Raw genomic sequence first — 19864 nt, forward strand, 5'->3', positions numbered from 1 at the left:
GCAGTCCTGTATGAAGAGACAAGCTCATCTTCTGCCAATATGATCTTATCTACTGGCTTAAAAAGTGTACAGGATAGTAGTGAATGTCTGGGCCTGGGGGGCGGGGGGGAACACCACTTTTAAAACGTGAAACATAACGTGTTTCCAGATGAAGAACTCCTAGAACAATTAATCAAAGGCATTGTTCAGCTATTCCACCATTTCTTACTTATTTTTTTCTGGAAAGAAGTGGTGGGAAAACATGGGAGAATTTCAAGCAGAAGATTATGTTGCCTGGACCTCCACAGAATTTATTGAATGGGGGCAGTGCGACTGTACATCAAAGCCTCGCCTAGAAACACCCACAATAATTTAATCCAACACTTCTTGGATGTGGGTGGGCGGGTGATTATTTTAATAGTAAATGGTTAGGATCCAGTATGGTCAATATAGCACACAGGGGCTTTTCAGCCTCTCCCTTCTGGAGCTACTGCTGCCCCTTGGGTCCCCCCCGCCGCCCTGAAAGGCCTACCCATTTAGCATGAGGAGTTGGCCCCAGAAGAGGAAGATTTCCAGACTGTCACCCTCTATGGTGCACAGCTCTTTAAATCCCAGACAGCATCAAAATCCTAATGCCTCTCTGACAACAAATGAATGAACCACTAGAAATCAAATAACACATAATGTCAATATGAAATAAGCTCCAGAATAAAAATCTATACATTTAAAAACTCTTAAGATTTTGATTCAACGGAATAGTTTAATATGACTTTTGTACAGCATTTTAAATGTCTGCATGATATACAGAACTCAAGGCTTATAATTTAAAAACACTCATCTTTGCATTTTCCTTAAGCTTTGATTATTTGTAGAAATTTTACAGTTTGATTCTAATATTCACAAGCATTGTATATGTGCAGGTAGATACATAAGCATAGACATGATTATAAGCACGGTTACATTTTCAAGTTTAAATCTGATATTGTTTTAAAAATGTGAAAGCCAACGCTGTATTTTTGTTTTAATAGATTTATGTTTCAATTCCAAGCAAATTAAATAGCCTATGTCAGGCCAAGGATCATTTTAAATCTTTCAGTGAACGATGAAATAGTTCTGTTGTTCTACACTATTAAATTAAACGTTCTTTCAACTGACTCAACATGTGTTGTGCAAACCCAACCATCGAGGGTTACTTGAGGACTGAACAACTATTACGTAACCCATTATTTGTTGTAGGATTATGCGAGGGTTGTTTAACCCCCAAATACCCCTCAGTGGCCACGTTCGCACAACACGGCAACCCCCAAATGGGGGTTGCATATTCAAAATGTCACCCAGCACGTGCCATGGCTTGTCAGGGGTTAAAAAAAGCACCATGAGCCTGGTGTGTCATCCAAACTGGGTCAACAACCCCTTTGGCAAACCATAACTGTACTGAAACACACTGCAAGAAAGAACTAAGCATTTGTTTCCCTTTCAAACAACTGCTGCATATAAATTAAAAAATAAAGAAAAGCTTGTTTTGTCAAAAAACTGCCTCCCTATTGTTTTTTTTTTATGTTTCCAGTCCCTGCGATGACACAAAGCTGTTGCTTTCTAAATCACTGTGCCTTCATACCCAGTTTACACCACACATTAGCTGGGACCCCAAGGGCTGTGTGCAGGCTTTCGAGCCCCCTTCCTGATGAAGCCCTCTGCAAGCCCTGGAAAACCACACCTGGAGGTTGAGGGAACCTCCAGAGTGGCTCTCCACTAAGCATGAGGGACTACTGGCTAAAAGGGAAAATTGACAGAGAGACACACACAGCCTGTGGTGCACGTGAGCACTGGAGCACGGAGGCAGACGTGGGTCTCTTTGGAGGCCAACCATCATGCGATTCCAGCAGCAGCAGGAGAGCTCTTATTAATATCTTATTCTACAACTTCTACTGCACTCAGCATGCTGTCCAAGAATGGATGCAAAGCAGGAGTGTATGTTGCTTTTTCCTTAGTATCAAATGGCACATCACTATTCAACAATGCTCCCATTTCCAAAAGAAAAGAAAGGGGAGGGGGAGAAAAGAAAGTCCCTTTCGATATATTTGGCTTAGTTAAAATACCATAACTGTATAGTTCATTAAACATTAATGGACCCAAGAATTAAGAAATGTGACCAGGAAAGCTAATATGGCTTCTTCAGTGTGGGCTCGTAACTTTAAAATAATCTTACTGTATTCATGTGGAACGAATTAAATTTTAAACATTGCATTTTCTGGCTTGCCACACATCGGAAAACATGCATCTTAGATTAGATTTTAGTCAACTGTGAATATACCGTTCCTACAAAAACTAAAGGCCAATTCCTACACTCACCCAATTAAGGATTATTATTCCATGGGAGGGAGAATAGACCGAGTCACTCCTCCACACAGCACACAGTTGTGAGCCAAGCTTCCTTCCTATGGCAATTTTTCCCTTGTCACTTGAGAGGGAAGAATTCAGTAATTTGGGTTTCCACACAAACAAACCTATGCTTGATTCACACAATGCCTTCTATGCACAGAAGGCAGAAGCACATGCAGTCACTCCATACACCACAGAAAAACAATCTTGGAAGGGTGAGCATGTGAGTTGGTCCTAAGTCTTCTCATTTCAAGTCTCCCAAGATATCTGTTTGTATGAACCAACACAGCAGCCAATATAACCCTTACTACAGTGTTTGCTATTCTGAATTCTTCCACAAATTAAGCAATAATTCATACCCAATGTATTCCACAAGGTGAAGATTCCCTTAAATTTTCAGATAAAGACAAAAGTTTATATTCCTGTTTTGGAACTCCTTTCTGCTTCCCATAGTTTTTGGCTTCACCTCTTTCAAGTTGTTTTCCTTCAGAATGAGTGTTTTGCATACAACTGTCCTGAAGTTTCAGTGCATTCTCTCCCTGGTCAAGTTCAAAACTTATAAGGAGTGACTTTGCCACGGAATCTAATTCACTCTGGTTCACAAGAGGCTCTGAGATCTTGTGGTCAGGATTGTCTGCTGAGTCAATGGACGAAGACGATGAATTGCAGAGAGCATTAATATTCCCAGCTAAGATGCAAATCTTTTCTATAAAAAACCTGAGTGGACTTCTATTTCTATATGCACCTGCAGAAAAAGACAAGGAGACCCACGTCCAATAAGTTCAATAACTAATAAGCAACAGTTGAATAGTCTATATATTATTTAAAGAGACTCAAAAAGGAAAAAAATATTTATGTACTTTTGGCTTAGTTCCTTTTTGTTTGATCTTAAAAACTATGAAAGTAGATTACTTGGATGTCTGCGTAATGCAGCCTCTCAGTGGTTTGCAAACATGTTGTTTAACATTTGTTCATCATGTACAATGTAATAAGTTGAAGGCTTCCAAAGTGGTTTGGTGAATCTATACTGTATCAGAAACACCAATGAGTATGTGACGAGTAAAATGCCTAATCAGCTCTAAACATTTTGGAAAATATTTTCGGGAAGGGAGAAGCACAGAGAAGGAGATTGCCTGGTTGATATAACAGCATGAGACTAAGGAGATTAAGGAGAAAAGAAAGATAAGTTTTTAACCCCAATAAGAAGAAAAACTGTTAATGGCAGGCAGGTCACTCACATGCAGTGACAATGGAAAGCATTCATAGGAAAACCAGTTTGTTGAGTATGCAATGCGTTGTTTTTTTTGTTGGGGACTGCAGCCAAAGTTACACAGAACACTAGAAACATTTTAAATATTGACCCGGTTTGCGTATCACAATGGCAAATCATGGGTTATTTAATCCATGATTCATGGGGACACATGCTGCATGGAAGCCGCTTCTGGTTTCTGTAAACAAACTCCGATCAGAAGTTATGAGCATGACATTTGCTGAAACGTGTGCTGTGTGCTGAAATGCATGCTATGTGCAGGCTGCTTCCATTTTCTGTAAACAACCTCTGATCGGCCCAATTGGAGGTTGTCAGCATGATGTGCGAACCTGTACTAATGGGTTGTTTAGGGGCTAAACAACCCAGCAATTAACCCAACATCAAGCCATGGGTAAGCTGCTGGGTTACTTAGCCGGGTTACTTAACCCAGACCAATGGGTTGTTTAGGGGCTAAGTAACCCAGCAGCTAACCCATGGCTTGATGTTGGGTTAACTGCTGGGTTGTTTAGCCCCTAAACAACCCATCAGTACAGGTTCGCACATCATGCTGACAACCTCCAATTGGGCCGATCGGAGGTTGTTTACAGAAAATGGAAGCAGCTTGCACACCGCATGCATTTCAGCACACAGCACACGTTTCAGCAAATCATTGATTAATTCATTAACCCATGTTTTGCCGCCATGATGTGCAAACTGGCCCATTGTCTGGCCTCTTATCTCGCTACAGTTTCTTCTGCTGTTGGACTGATGCAGCTAAAATGTAAAGATGTGGTTGCTTCCCTGCCATACACCCACCAAGTAACCACACATACTCTAGCAGTTTGGGAGAAGCCTTAGAAACCTGAGCAACAGCAATGCTGGAGATCTGTAAAAGGAGGGAGTATCTGGAAAAACCCTTTTATTTGGTCAAGATGTATATGCACGGTATCACCTAAATCAGGGAAGATCAGGTTTGAAACTTCAAAATGTAAACTGTTTGCATTTTGTACTCAGCTACAGACAGAATTTAATACACATGTGGCGGTACTTATTTTATTGATTACATTTTTATCTTGCCCTTCCTCTAAGGATCTCCCTTCCTCATGTTATCCTTACAACAACCCTGTGACACAGGCTGAGTTGAGAGGAAGTGACTGGCTCAAAATCCCTCAGTGAGCCTCATGGCTGAATGAGGATTTGAAGTTGGCTCTCCCTAGTCCTGGGATAACTTTCTAACTACACCATGCACAACATACAAAGAAGCAGAAGTTAGGAAATGATCACAGCCTCAGTTCTGTGTATATTCTGGGTAAACAGATCTGTTTCAGCAGACACATGCCACCCACAATGGACATATCACATTACACATTTTTTGCTGCGGTATCTGTAATCAAATATACAAAAAATAAAGTGTTGATCAGCCCTTAGTTCTCAACTTTCGCAGGCGTATCTTTGCAGAATCCAACTTGGGAAAGCAAAGCTATCAGTACCAACTGAAACGTGAAGTTCTTATCCTGGCTCATTGCTTTCATCCACATAAAAGGATGTGCTCTAAAAGCCCCCAGATTACTTGTAAGGAGGTCACAACATTCATCTGGAATATAGCATCCTCAGTACAGCCAGAAGAGGATTTGTGGTCGTTTGAGCAAATCAAACCAACACAGTACGTATTTCTATATGCATGGATTTAAAAGCTGTGTGCGAATGAGCAGTGAGCACTGAGAAGTGGGGAATTGGAAGAGGTGAAAGAACACAGCTCTAAGGGTGTCATGTACACAAATATCATGGGGAACCAAGATCGTTTTTGAATTATATTTATTTTCTTTATTTATTATATTTTCCATCCACCCAATAACAAAGTTCTTTGGTTGGATTACAAACAAAAGAATAAAAAAAGAATAAAAAAAGAATATAAGAAGAGCCATGCTGGATCTCACCAAGGGTCCATCTAGTCCAGCATTCTGATCACACAGTGGCCAACCAGCTGCCCACTGGAGACCCACAAGGAGGACATGAGTGCAACTGCACCCTCCCGCTCATGTTCCTCAGCAACCAGCGTACATAGGCATACTGCCTCTGATACTGGAGGTAACATATAGTCATCAGGACTAGTAGACATTGATAGCCTTCTCCTCCATGAATTTGTCTACTTCCCTTTTAAAGCCATCCTAGTGGCCATCACTACATCTTGTGATAGCAAATTCCATAGTTTAACTATGCTCTGAGTGAAGAAGTCCCTCCTTTTATCTGTCCTGAATCTCCCACCAATCAGCTTCATGGGATGGCCCTGGGTTCTAGTATTATGAGAGAGGGAGAACAATGTCCCTCTATTCACTTTCTCCACACCATGGAGATGCAATACAAACACTTACAAAATATTAAATATGATGCAAATATGTAAAAGAATAAAATACAAAACAACAAACAAAATATATAAATAGAGAAACAGTCAACCAACCATGTTAGATTTTAGAATGCTGAACAAAAATTTAAAAGATGTTATACAGCAGGCGTAGGCAACCTGGTGCCCTCCAGGTATTTTGGACTTCAAACCCCATAATCCCTGACCATTCGGCATGCTGGCTATGGCTGATGGGATTTGTAGTCCAACAAAAAGGGCAAAAAGGATGAACCTGGGAACTATAAACCAGTCTGACATCAACTCCTGGGAAAATTCTGGAGAGATTATAAAGCAATCAGTCTGTAAGCACCTTGAAAACAATGCAGTGATTCCTTGAAGCCAACATGGATTTGTCAAGAGCAAATCCTGCCAGATGAATCTGGTCTCATTTTTTGATCAGGTAACCTCCCTTGTGGACTGTGGGAATGCTGTGGACATAATATACCTTGACTTCAGCAACGCTTCCGACAAAGTGCCCCATGATATCCTGATTAGCAAACTAGCTAAAAGTGGGCTAGATGAAACAACTGTCAGGTGGATCCACAGTTGGCTACAGGATCGGACTCAAATAATGCTTCTCAATGGGATCTTCTCAAACTGGAGAAGTAACGAGCGGGGCACCGCAGGACTCAGTCCTGGGCCCAGTGCTCTTCAACATTTTTATTAATGACTTGGAGAAGGAGGTGCAGGGAATGCTGATCAAATTTGCAGATGACACAAAATTGGGCAGGATAGCTAATACCCTGGAAGACAGAAACAAAATTCAAAATAATCTTGATAGGCTGGAGCGCTGGCAGAAAACAACAGAATGAAATTTAACAGGGATAATGTCAAGTTCTGCACCTAGGGAAAAGAAACCAAATGCACAGTTACAAGATGGGGGATATTTGGCTCAACAGTAGTACAAGTGAGAAGGATCTTGGAATTGTCGTAGATCACAAACTGAATATGAGCCAATAATGTGATGTGGCTGCAAAAAAAGACAAATGCTATTTTGGGCTGCATTAACAGAAGCATAGCTTCCAAATCACATGAAATACTAGTTCCCCTCTACTCAGCACTGGTTAGGCCTCATCTTGAGTACTGTGTCCAGTTCTGAGCACCACACTTTAAGAAGGATGCAGACAAACCAGAGGAGGGCAACAAGGATGATCAGGGGACTGGAAGCAAAGCCCTTTGAGGAGAGGCTGAAAGAACTGGGCATGTTTAGCCTTGAGAAGAGAAGACTGAGGGGAGATATGATAGCGCTCTTCAAGTACTTGAAAGGTTGTCACAGAGAGGAAGGCCAGGATCTCTTCCTGATCATCCCAGAGTGCAGGACACGGAATAATGGGCTCAAGTTACAGGAAGCCAGATTCCGGCTGAACATCAGGAAAAACTTCCTGACTGTTAGAGCAATACAAGAATGGAACCAATCACCTACGGAGGTGGTGGGCTCTCCCACACTGGAGGCATTCAAGACGAGGCTGGACAGCCACCTGTCAAGGATGCTTTGGCTTGGATTCCTGCACTGAGCACAGTTGGACTCGATGGTCTTATAGGCCCCTTCCAACCCTACTGTTCTGTGATTTTATACTGCAGGGCACCAAGTTACCTATCCCTAATATAAGAATTAATAACACCAAATGCAAGTTTTTTATAGAAAGTCTGTGGGACGTATTTCGGAATGCACTGCTCCTGGAATTCAGGAAGCCATCATGCGCAACCCACTAGCCATCTTATCATGCATGTTGAATGGCCCTGAGAATTTTGCACTCTGCATACCAATAGCAGCAACCATCAGCATTTAAACATAGGGACAAGGAGATAATTTTACCCTGAGTGGAACATGTGTGACAATTCATATATTAAGTAATGCAAACTCCATGGACACAGTGAAATAAAATGCAGACATCTAAATTTTTTGCACATTACATACAGGAGAAACAGTGATGTCTCTGGTCTGAATGCTGTAAGATCCTCATAGACATCTCTCTCCGTCTGCTTCATTGCCCTCTGTGGCAAGGCTGTCACTGCAAAACTGCTTTCTCATGGTGGCCTTCTTTGCATCAGTAACATGTAAACAGACAGCATGCATACTCCCCATACCAATTCTATGCCTTCATCAGGACTGATGACAATGGTATGAGAAGGAGCACGTAGTCAAAGCCAGTTAAGCGAGTGGCACTTTTACAAAGTAACCATTGAGATGTGGGAGTGGTTTCAGAAAAGCGGTTCTGTGGCAACAATACTATCACAGAGTTAATATGTGAACTTGGCCTCACTCATTGATGAAGAAGGGAATAAACATGGTTAAGAAAAAATGATCGTAATGGATAGCTTCCAACGTAACAAAATAGAGGACCCCAGCACTGACTCTTGCATCTCTTTAATCATACTTTTAAAGTGGTTTTGCAGGATGCATAATGTAAGAACTTAGTAAAATACCTTGTAATGAAGACGTAACAATCTGGTAGACTTGATCTAGACAATGATGTAATGCCAAGAATTCAACAGCTGTACATGTTGCTTCCCTTAAATCCTGGTCAACAGATCCTTCTCTCCTTAATAGATTTGCTGCGTCCTTCTGTGTTAACAACAGGTTTTCAGGAAGTGTTAAGACAACACAAACAGTTTTATCAAACAGAGGTAGCACAGAGCACTACCATAAAGCTGCTGCTCCCCACCCCAGCACTGCTTCCTGTACAGCTTTTGAAAGACAAGCACTCAAGAGCTATACAGGTCTCTAAAGACCTACGAAGGTGCGGTGTGCCTACAGTAACGATCTCTTCGCATATACAGCTAAAAATGGAAAGTATCAACAAATGATGGAAAGCATGTGCATTATTATGCAGATCGTTGGGATTGGCTACCTTGCCTTGATGACTGTACACTTTGCGGCAAAGCTTAAGAATACCGAGAAAATGTTACATTCCCACGGTATAGTAAACAATACTTCATTGCGACATGTAACCAACACTACTCTTGCTAAGGACTCAATGAAAAATGTAATTGAAGAAGAGCTTTTGTTTACCTTTTTACAATCAGATACAATATTTTCAATTACTTTAGCCAAAGCTGTAGCTTTATTCTTTATCCGATTCTGAACCTGAAAAAAGGCATTTAAAAATATATTGTATTAAATTTTCAACCATAAGCGCATAGACAAGCCAAGATATACAAATACTTTGGTCCAGGCAGCACAATATTTAGGTGATAGTATAGTGGGCACTGCCTATACACCTCTACCACACAACAAATATTACATCCCGATGTGGAGAGGCTGTGTCCCACTTCGCACATAATGGCGGCATGTCCTATGACTTGCTGCGGTGCGTGCCAAGCATGTTCAGCAGCCATTTTTAATATCCAATCCCCAATTGGGCTGATCAGAGTTTGCTACATGATGTCAGAACCCTGTCATTGTTTTATAGAGCATTTCCAAGAAGCAGTTATGCAGAAATTAATGAAAAGTTGCACGATTAAAAAAAAAAGTCCAATGTATTGATCTGGGATTTGTGCTGTTTGAGCCATTTTATTCAAAGACTACTTTCCTTGAACAGTGGCCCTGCTCCTCCCTGCATGCCATCCCGCAGGCTACGTTTGAAACTGAGAGAAGATTTTAAAGCAGTTTGTGATATGGCATCAGGGAGGGTGGGTAAGATGTCAGCGGCTCAAAGAAAAAGAAGCTACAAATTCTATTGAGTGTGCCCAGACCCCCTTCTTAAGCAGGATTTTGCATTTTGGCATATATATATATATATATATATATATATATATATGTACTGTACTACTTCTGTGGAAAGAGCTTTTATAATTCATATATAACAGCTGTCACAGGAAAGGTGTGTCTCATTTTGCCATCAATGAACTAAGAAGATCCCTTGTTAGTTTTAGGGGGTAGTTAAATAAAGAGCTTCTTTACAGTTAAAAATTAACATTTTTTTTCCTCTTAATGCTACAGTGTGCCTGCAAAGGCAGTAAGAGCCAATTAGGAATACAAAAAAAGTGAAATACTCCTATAGAAAGTATTCCAAGATCATTTTTTACAATTTCTGCTGCCACTGTAACAGGCACGTTTGTACAAACTATTCTGTTCTGTGTAAGGAAGCGAGCAGTTTATGCAGTAGAGAGTTTCAATATCCCATATGCAAATGGTGCCGATTTTTTTACAAGGCATCAACAGCTGTCATAATAAGCTATGAAGTACAAATAGTGATAAGTTATAGATACACAGTTATGTATATGAGAACAACCAACATGTTCCTGGATTTCAGAAATAAAATCAGTGCAAATCTTGTCAAAACATGATTAAATTTGTGGCATGGTTAAAAATGTTTTCCTCTTCATGCCTAAAGAAGGTGATCATTATGTCCACATCACCTCATTTTGTGGGTACCATTTTAAGAGTTCATTCTGCATCACCCTAGATGTTTTCTTTATACAGTCAAAAAGGTGCTCCAATCCCGAGTCTATTCCTTCACAGATGTCTGGCATGAACTGCTTCTGATAAGAGAGGGGGTGAGAGTGAGAGAGAGGGGGGGGGAGAGATTTCTTTTAAAATGCAGTGGTCAGTTATAATTTGAAATATTATTCAGAGCGTACTTGCAGCGTCTTTTAGATGCCTATCGCCAATATACCCCCCTCGACCCAGAGGCCCAAGAAGACGTGGACAAGGAAATAGAAGAAGACCCAGCAGAAGCAGAAGATTCTTAAGAAAAAAACCAGTGTGCCCAGTGTGGACAAGATAGACATTGGTGGCATGAATGCCCAAATAAAATAAATCAAATACACAAAGGAGAAAACCAAAGGAACCAGAACGGGCGAGAGAGAAGACAGCTTGAGAGGGGCCATGACATTGACTGTGAGGGGCTGTGACATTGACTTCATGATTGACACTGGAGTGGCATCAAGAGCAAGCAAACGTTAGCATTAAACAAGAAGTCCAAACACTGGGCAAAGTTCTTCAAGCCCAGCGTCGCTTTGTCTTAGAAAATAAGCCCCCAATTCCCATCACAGAAGTTTATCCTTTCCAACCAGAAGATAAAGTATGGGTTAAAAAGTAAAAAAATGACCCTTTGACTCCCAGATAGAGAGGGCCAAAAACTGTTATACTTTCCACCCCCACAGCTGTGAAAGTAGCTGGAGTTAAACCCTAGATACATTGGACACGAGTCAAGAGAGCAAGGGGGGGGGGAGTGGACTGTGACCAGAAATCCTAAAAATCCTTTAAAAATTATTCTGAAAAAGCAGTAAGAAGACTCAGGCTAGACCTTACTGTGGGCACACCGGGAGACTGTCCACCCTGCGTACGGTCAGACCTGCAACTGGGGAAAATTGAAGAAGGGGACTAGACCCTACTGCAGCTAGCCAGGTGAATAGCTGCCCAGCGTACGGTCAGATCCCAAAGAAGATCAAGTATGCATGTTGTAGTGTTAGTGGTGTTGTATTATAGTTCCTCAATAAGGTGCGAAAAAGGGGGGTCTGCCCCTGAAGGAGAAAATCTGTCCCAGTGATTCGCTGGCTTCACTTAGCTAACATCACTAAAGTAAAGCATTTTTGTTTACCAAAAGATATACCTGCAAACAGGCTTATTAGCTCTTGCCTAATACCTGTCTGTAAGCATCCTGAAATAATTCAAAACGAGACTATATTAAGCAATTTTAATATAAACTTGACTTATTCCCAAAATTCTGACTGGGGCATAGTTACAAAAATCTTACCCCCTACAGAGTTCACTCTACGTACTCCCATCGTAGCTGGAAGAAATGCCACTTGTGCACAAATAATTAATTGTCAAAAATCTTCTGGGAAATGTAAAGCTATCCCTGGCCCCCCCTTCCACTGTAATGAAATTCAAAACATATCTTTTAATTATGCACATATACTTCTGCCTCATGAATGGTTTTGAATCTGTGGTTCCCGTACCTGGTCATTCATTCCAGCCAACTTGTCTGATAACCACTCATGTTGCCTTAGCCGCCTGGTGCCAATTCTTCCCCTGTGGCCAGAGAAAATCCGTCGACGGCAGCCTAGACCACTCCAACTAACTGCAAATTGTAATAGCCACCTACAGCTATACTCTGACTCAGAAAAATTGGCATTAGCAGTGTCGTTAGTTGGAGTTCCAGGTTTAGCCTTAGCTGATGGTCTAGAGATCAACCGGTTAGCTTGCAGCTTGGCCAAAAGCATAAATGCCACCTCACGAGCATTGTCATTATTAAATAAAAAGTTGTGTGATCTAAGAGGTGCTGTTCTAGAAAATCGAGCTGGTATAGATTACCTCTTCCTTCTTCATCATCTGGGTTGTGAGACGCACCAAAAGCTTTGCTGTTTTAATTTAACTGATAACAGTAATGCTGTAGATGAACAGATCAACAATCTGCACCATATAGTGGCTGACATAACAATGGGACAAAACAACTGGCTAGATTGGTTAACCTCTTGGCTTTCAGATCTTAGCTGGCTTAAGGCATTGTTCATCCTAATTCTACCCGTGTTGTTCATAGAGATACTGTTATGCCTTTGCATTCCTTGTCTTATGCGCTGTTTAACCAATCTGTTTTATGTCTCGGCTAGTAAAACTGCCGCCCTCTACGCTCTAATAGCCCAACAAGAGGTTAAGTAATATGTATGTTATAAAAAGTTTTGTATTGTGCTTTGCAGACTATTATGAGCATTCGCTTATCAGAAATGCTATAATTGTAATAAAATTATGCATTTAAGGGGGGAATGTAGCAGCCATATCGGGGGTCAGACTAAGTAGCCTCATGCAGTCTCATGCTTCATGTTCTTGCTGAGCTCTTGCTCTCTGAAATATATGTTTGTAAGCTGACGAGACGCAGGAATTTCTTATGTCAACAAAGGCTAAGGTCATAGTGATATGTATATCATGTTCTCTGCTTATCATGGCTACCCTATAACCCATTTCTTGTATTATAAACAATGGTGCTAAGAGAAGAAATGTTGAGGACTGCAACCCCACACGGGAGGGAGAGGAGGAGCCATTTCATATGTGTCATAATGTCTATAAAAGCAATGTGTTAATGTGCCTCGGGGCTTTTGGCTCTTTGGAAGTGATTCCAGCCTTAAGCCCGCACGTTAAATAAAGAAAAACTCTTTTTCCTTCACTCCATGGTCTCTCTGACTCTGAGTTCTGCAACATGCCAACAGTGGGCTTCCAAATGCACTTTATAGAGTATTGATTTATTAAAATATTTCTATACTATCCTTCATCCGATTTGTATTTCAGAGTGGTGTACAACAAAATTAGTATCATATTGCAAACAATAAACAGCAGACAGGATCCTTAAAAACAGACTAGGATTTACAATTAATTTAAATGCCTGGGTAAATAAAAATAGTTTTACCTGCAGCCAAAGAGATTGTAACATAGGTGCCAGGCAAGTAGGTTGTATAAGATGTTATATGAAGAGGCCCAAGATGCTTACACAAATTAGGTTATGGCATTTATTCAGTTCAAAACTGATAGTTATTTTCTTAAATTTAAATTGGGGGGGGGCATTATCCAAATCTCAACATAGGTGTTCTTTTGAGATAATGAAAGGAGTATTTGTAAAACTGTAAGTTCTCGCTGAAAAGAATGTACATGTATTTTTTTTCTCTGTTTACTCCCTGTTACAACAACACAGAGCCTTATTATTATTATGGTTTATATCCTGCCCTTCCTCACAAGTAGCCTCAGAAAACACGTCACAGCCCCACTTATGGAAACAGGCTCTGGCTAATTAATCCATCCATTAAACCATTCTATATTGAGATTTGTCAGTAGATCCTTGTCATAATTTCTTTGCTCACTTTCTAGCCCCACCTTATCAGGAATGTTAAGGGGCAGGATCTATTTTAAGAATATATGCCAGCTGTTAAAAGTTTTAGAGATAATTATAAAGTCACAGACATGTTGCTCTCAAATTTCCAGTTTTTAGATTTAGAGCACATGCCTGGGGCAATCCAAAGACCATTTAATAGAAGTATCATCGCATCATGCCTTAGTACATTGAGCCTGCAATCTTACACCCACTTACCCAGGAATTCAATGGACTAATGAGCTGACATGTATGGGATTGCGCTGTAAGTAGTTATTTTTGGACCTAAGTTTGATAGAATCATCATAAAGAATCTCTCACACATAATACATACACGTGCACGCATGCACAGTTATTTTACCTTTGGATTGCTTGCATCACCTTTATTTTCTGCTGCAAAATGTAGGTCTGAGCCAGTAAGAGCTGCCAAGTGCCCTATGTATTTTACAATCTGTTTCAACATCTGCATTATTTTTCTCTGTGCCTCTGCTACTACCAGCGACAGATCCGAACAGCCACCCTGAGAGACAAAAATACGATAAGTTGTGTGCATTTTCATCATTGATTCCGATTCACATTGTGGAAATAGTATAAACTGGACTAACAATTCAGCATCGGCACCTTGATTTCGCAATATTCGTGATATACACCTACAGACAATACAGCTTAAACCAATACTTCCAGGTATTTCCTTTCATTTTCAAAGGACATCTGCAGTGAGATCCCTTACCTGCAAGAGCAATTGCAGATATCCTCCCAAATGTTTTATATCTTCCCTTAGTTCATCATAAATTTTTACAAATTCATCATTTCTTCGGAAACAGTTCAGCCAATGCTTGCTTAGAACCACAAGTTGTTCGAAACCAGTAGTAATCCTGATGCTGGAGGACTGAGCAGCTTGATCAGCAATAAAAACTAAACACATTGAAAAAATAATTAATTAGAAGTCCCTTCATTTTGGCAAGAGGGGTTCAGGAGGGACTGGGAGAAATACTCTTCCAATGATTTGTACATAAATGGAAGGAGACTCAAAATGTGGGCAGGTTAATAAAATGGAACTTACAGTTCTCTTGACTTTCTTCAGCTTCCTCATAAGCCTTTGTCAAAGCAGTGACTCCAGTATATATTGTGAACAATGTTGTTAAAAGGTTTTGTGCCACACTCTCTTCTTCTTCATGGGTCTGCACCAACACATCCAGGGCTGAACCTATCAGTTCCTTACAAATACCAGGTAGAAATGATTCAGGTGGATCTGAGGTCAGGTTGGCCAATGAATTTGTTGAGCCTGTGATAACAGAACAGCTTCATGAAGTCATATATTAGGTTAAGTCAATACTCTGATGTATTTCTTGCCTACTATTTTTTACAGACTTGAGCATCATTATAACTAATAAACAGATCCCTATTTTTAATCAGGTTTGCTATCTGAAAAAAAGTAAATATGACTTTTAAAAGGGAAGAATGTAACAAAGAATGCCATCCTCTCTCTATATGAAATATAAACATTAACATTTTTTAAAACTTCAGGGCAGTATCCAACAAGGCACTTAAGTCCCTGTTGATTTTCCTGTGCCCCACAGATTCCCTTCCAAAAGCGGTGCCCACCTCTTAACACAAGGCAGATTTAGCACTTCTGGGGGCAGCCGCAAACAAGCGGAAACACTTGTTTCTGGAAGGATGCAGGTCGCATATGGGAGCTCCGCCGACCTGTCTCCTTCCAAAAGTGAGCATTTCCACTTGTTTCAGGGCTTCCTCTAGGAAGTGCTAACTTTCCCTTGTGTGAGTGTTTGTCCTGTTTGCAGAAGAGAATTGGCAGGACCCACCACTTGTGGAAGGGAATCAGTGGGGAGGAAGGGAGTCAGCAGGGGCAGAAGTGCCCCATTGGATTCTGCCTTCAGATACCTTTTAAGATACATCAAAAGCCACAAAAAATGAATGCAACATTAAAGATAGCTTTTGAAGGTCACAGTTGTATAAACATACACACACCTGGTAAGTATGAATTGTGTAGTCTCATCTTTACCTCAGACAAACATCCAGAAATTCGTTTGCTCTTCCTTAGACTTCTACTTCTCCTGACATTGAGCAAGAATTGAGAAAGAAGAGGACAATAGTTCTAAGTTTCATGACTTCCATTTACTTTCTGAAACTCACCCATACATTTATTTCCATCTGTATTTCTAGACATAAGCATTTTCATTTACATTTAGATCATTGAATGAACACAACAGCAATTCTAAGAATACTAGAAACCATTCCTTGCTACATATATTAATCAGTGGTGGTACTGTCTACCTCAGCAAGAACTCTGGCTGTCCTCTGAAGAGGGTGAGGAAAGAACTGTCTTGGTGGGACATATTTCACATGCATTTCCTGCTTCTTTCTGTTTTGGGGTGGGGATTTAAGCAAAGATTCCCATTACCATCACATATCCAAAATCTTTTCTTTTAGCAAGTGTACTGCCAGGCAGGCAGTACCACATTGAACTACCTATAATTATCCTTAGTGTTCATCCACATAGTCCTTTTCCATTCACAATTATCATATATTTAGCGATATATATATATATATATGTATGTATGTATGTATGTATTTATTTATTTATATCCCGCCTTTTTTCCCCTTGCAAGGAACCCAAGGCGGCTTACATTATCCTCCTCCTCTCCATTTTATCCTCACAACAACAACCCTGCGAGGTAGGTTGGGCTGAGAGTCTGTGACTGGCCCAAAGTCACCCAGTGAGCTTCCGTGTCTGAGTGGGGACTAGAACCTGGATCTCCCGGCTCCCAGTCCAACACTGTAGCCACTATACCACACTGGCCCTGTACACTTGTACAGGGACAGAACTTAACTTTAAACTCAAACAAGAAATTATTTACCTCCTTGTAGAAAGGGAAGAAACCAATGCATTTGAAAAATCAGGTTCCCATTCATCAGTGGGATCATAAAAAATCTCATCAGCTTTGTTAGTACCGTTCATCTGGAAAGAAAAGAAATTATGTTTTCTTAAAGTGCCATCATTTCCACAGTTTAAAAGAAAAGCACAACACTCAACCAACTATTTAATGATTTATTTTTTATTTTATTTACAGTATTTTTAATCTGCTCTTCAGCCAAAAACGGGAAAGAAGAAAAAGGCACTTCAGGATATGGAGTCAGGCTTGACCAGTTCACTGCAGTTCACTGCAGGCTTGACCAGTTCACCAAAGGGAAGCTGTCCAACCACGCCTTCTCCTCTCCCACGCCAAGGTCCTCTGGCTGGATCCCCAGAAGCTTCCTGCCAGGGTCTTCTCTCTCCACCTTCCCCTGGTCTTTTCTAACTCTTTATTCTACTTTTCCTTCCCTTTTCCAGTGCTGCTGGCTCCATTTCATCCATTTCCTCCCTTCTGCCTTCCTCTTCTCTTCTCTCTCCCTCCTCCTGCTGGTCTGCTTGAGTCTTCAGGCCTTCTCCCTCCCCCACATCCTCAGGCTGGTCTATGAGCTGCCAAGGCCAGACCACTTGCTGGCTTCTGATGGCTGACCAGCACCATGTCTAAATATCACTTCTGGATGTCAGCGGCCAAGGGCAACCTACCAGCCTCTTCTGCTGCGATGCCAGAGGAGGTGGCTCACACTGGCAAATTCCGGAAGTGCCTCTTTCACATAAAAGCATTATTTTTAAATAATGCACTTGTACTACCAAGCTTTCCCCAGCTTCTAATTAAATTAATCATGCTATTCCATCTTACTGCTCCTTGTATTGCTCTTATTGTAAATGGAATTGTTTTTAATACTGTATTTTAAAGGTGATTTTAATATTTATAGTACTGCTTAGGGTTTCTATTATATTTAAAAAGGTAAAGGTGTCCCCAACCAGTCGTGTCCGACTCTAGGGTGCGGTGCTCATCCCCGTTTCTAAGCCGAAGAGCCAGCGCTGTCCGAAGACGCTTCCGTGGTCATGTGGCCGGCATGACTGAACACCGAGGTGCACGGAATGCTGTTACCTTTCCCGCCGAGGCGGTACCTATTTATCTACTTGCAATTTCTTGCTTTCGAACTGCTAGGTTGGCAGAAGCTGGGACTGAAGACGGGAGTTCACTCTGTCACGCAGCACTCGGGTCTCGAACTGCTGACCTGCCGACCTTCCAGTCTGCAGTTCAGCGTCTTAACCACTACGCCACCACGTCCCCTGCATAATTATATTTAGCGGTATACAAATATCACAAATAAATAACTATTTTCAGAAGCAGTGGGTTTTTTCCACTCCTAAACAAACCTCGTAGACCTCTTTCATCGCAGCCAACTTGTCTTCAAATTTCTCCAGGCTCCAGAAAGTTGCAACACCCAGCCTGATGTTACGGACCTGCACTTGAAGAGAGGAGCCAGTGCCATTTTCTTTATCCATTGCATCATGCCTGGGAAAAGAAACACAGGAACTTACTCCCAGAACACAATTGATCAATAATCATCTAATGTGCCTCCTGATTATTTATAGCTTGGAGCGGTGGGGAATAGAAATCGTATTTTAAATACAATTTACAAAGTAAAATACACAGGAGCTTAATTCTGAAATGAAACACTTGCAATTGGCATTATGGCAGCATTTTTGAAAAATTCAGAGCACTGGGAATCTCACTGAATTTTAATTAACTCTAGATCCAAAATCAGTTTGGTTCGGTTTTACTTTTTTTTTCTAAAGGACTATAGATACTTCTCTGCAATTTCATCTTAATTTTAGTCAAGTCACAGCAACATAAAAAGCATACACTGCTTTAGCTCCATTACTTACCTGCAAAAGACAGTGTGGTTCTCTAATTTACTGCTAATAGCATTGGCCTCCTTGATCATCATGGACAGTTTCAAAGAATTCCAGTTTGGCTCTGCTAAATATTTTTTACAAAGAGATTAAAAAAAAGAAAAGAATTACTGGCTAACAATTATACATCAATCACTGAATTATTAACCCCTGAAATTATGAAAAAAGTAATTATTTATAATAGCACTATCATCAGTACATGGCACCTCATTCAGAAATTAGCCACCTTGGAAGTCTGCCAGATATTACATCTGTTTGGCTGTCAAAGTGAGATCCGAATATCCCTCTGACCCGATTGGCACTTAAACAACTGAGAGTTTTAACCCATGGTTTGTTTATCCCTCAACAACCCAGATTGCTGGGTTCAGATGTCACAACTAATAACCCAGGAACGAATAACCCAGGAAGTTGCAAGCAGGCAGGAGGCAGCATGTGCACTCGCAGCCCTGACAATTCATAAGTTAAACAACCCATGGATTGTTGTTATGTGTGAACTGGGTCTCTGTGTCTGTGAGCACCCAGTTGTCCCTCCATGCACAGTGGCACTTCCATAATTTCCTCTTCTACAGCTTTTCCTGCTGCATTAGATGCTACTCTGGTGGGTTCCCCAATTCTGGAAATCAGTTTTTTGGGTGGCCTGGGAAGATCCAGTGTATAACAGAAGCACCTTCTGTAGCTCTTCCAGGATCACTCAAAGTATTCCTGAAGATGAAAAGACCTCTGTCCAATTACACTACTAATGCTTGTATGTGTTATTCAATTGTCAAGAAAGACTTGAATTCCACCACATCAGTATGCGTAAATTTCTTGGGGCTACCTCAAACTTTTTCTTTCCCACCACCTCTGGATTCTGCACTGACCTAGGACACTTGACACTGAGGCTCTATCAAAGCTCAGCTATTCTGCAGATTAGCAGAAGGAGATGGAGAGAGCCTTCTTCACTTGCACATAGTGCAACTCCTGCCATGTACTGTGTAGCCCACACTGATACTGTGATTGCGTCTACCTGTATTTAGAAATGAGAGACATCATCAAGGCTTTGACAGACACTGACAATACGTCAGGCACAGATTATTAAAAATGTACTTGTTTCCCCTGGCTTCTCCCAACAAGTCAAGTGTCTAAATATTGTGCTTTTATAATGATGTATTGTTTTATAATTTGTTGTAAAATGGGAAGTGGTATATAAATATTTTAAAATATATATGAACTGCAGGGATTGGGTGTATGCTAAGATAAACATCTGTCGCCCT

At 40.9% G+C, this 19864-nt stretch overlaps 1 protein-coding gene across 1 annotated transcript in view; it reads right to left on the reverse strand.

The window, feature by feature from the left end:
* Positions 1–723: 723 nt before the first annotated feature.
* KIF14 (kinesin family member 14) overlaps positions 724–19864 on the reverse strand; it is a 54588-nt gene continuing 35447 nt past the window's right edge. Inside the window, exons 20-30 of the mRNA XM_084851556.1 lie at positions 18585–18678; positions 18072–18210; positions 16696–16796; positions 15806–15891; positions 14880–15101; positions 14547–14731; positions 14178–14336; positions 10374–10496; positions 9025–9099; positions 8439–8577; positions 724–3106 (exon numbers count right to left, since the gene is read on the reverse strand). Coding sequence (XP_084707682.1) covers positions 2715–3106; positions 8439–8577; positions 9025–9099; positions 10374–10496; positions 14178–14336; positions 14547–14731; positions 14880–15101; positions 15806–15891; positions 16696–16796; positions 18072–18210; positions 18585–18678 — 1715 coding nt within the window. The 3' untranslated portion in view covers positions 724–2714. The remainder of the gene's footprint in view (positions 3107–8438; positions 8578–9024; positions 9100–10373; positions 10497–14177; positions 14337–14546; positions 14732–14879; positions 15102–15805; positions 15892–16695; positions 16797–18071; positions 18211–18584; positions 18679–19864) is intronic.

The sequence above is a fragment of the Heloderma suspectum genome, chromosome 4, assembly GCF_057233095.1.
Source record: "Heloderma suspectum isolate Gila_16-S chromosome 4, 16-S_ref, whole genome shotgun sequence".
Lineage (NCBI taxonomy): Eukaryota > Metazoa > Chordata > Lepidosauria > Squamata > Helodermatidae > Heloderma > Heloderma suspectum.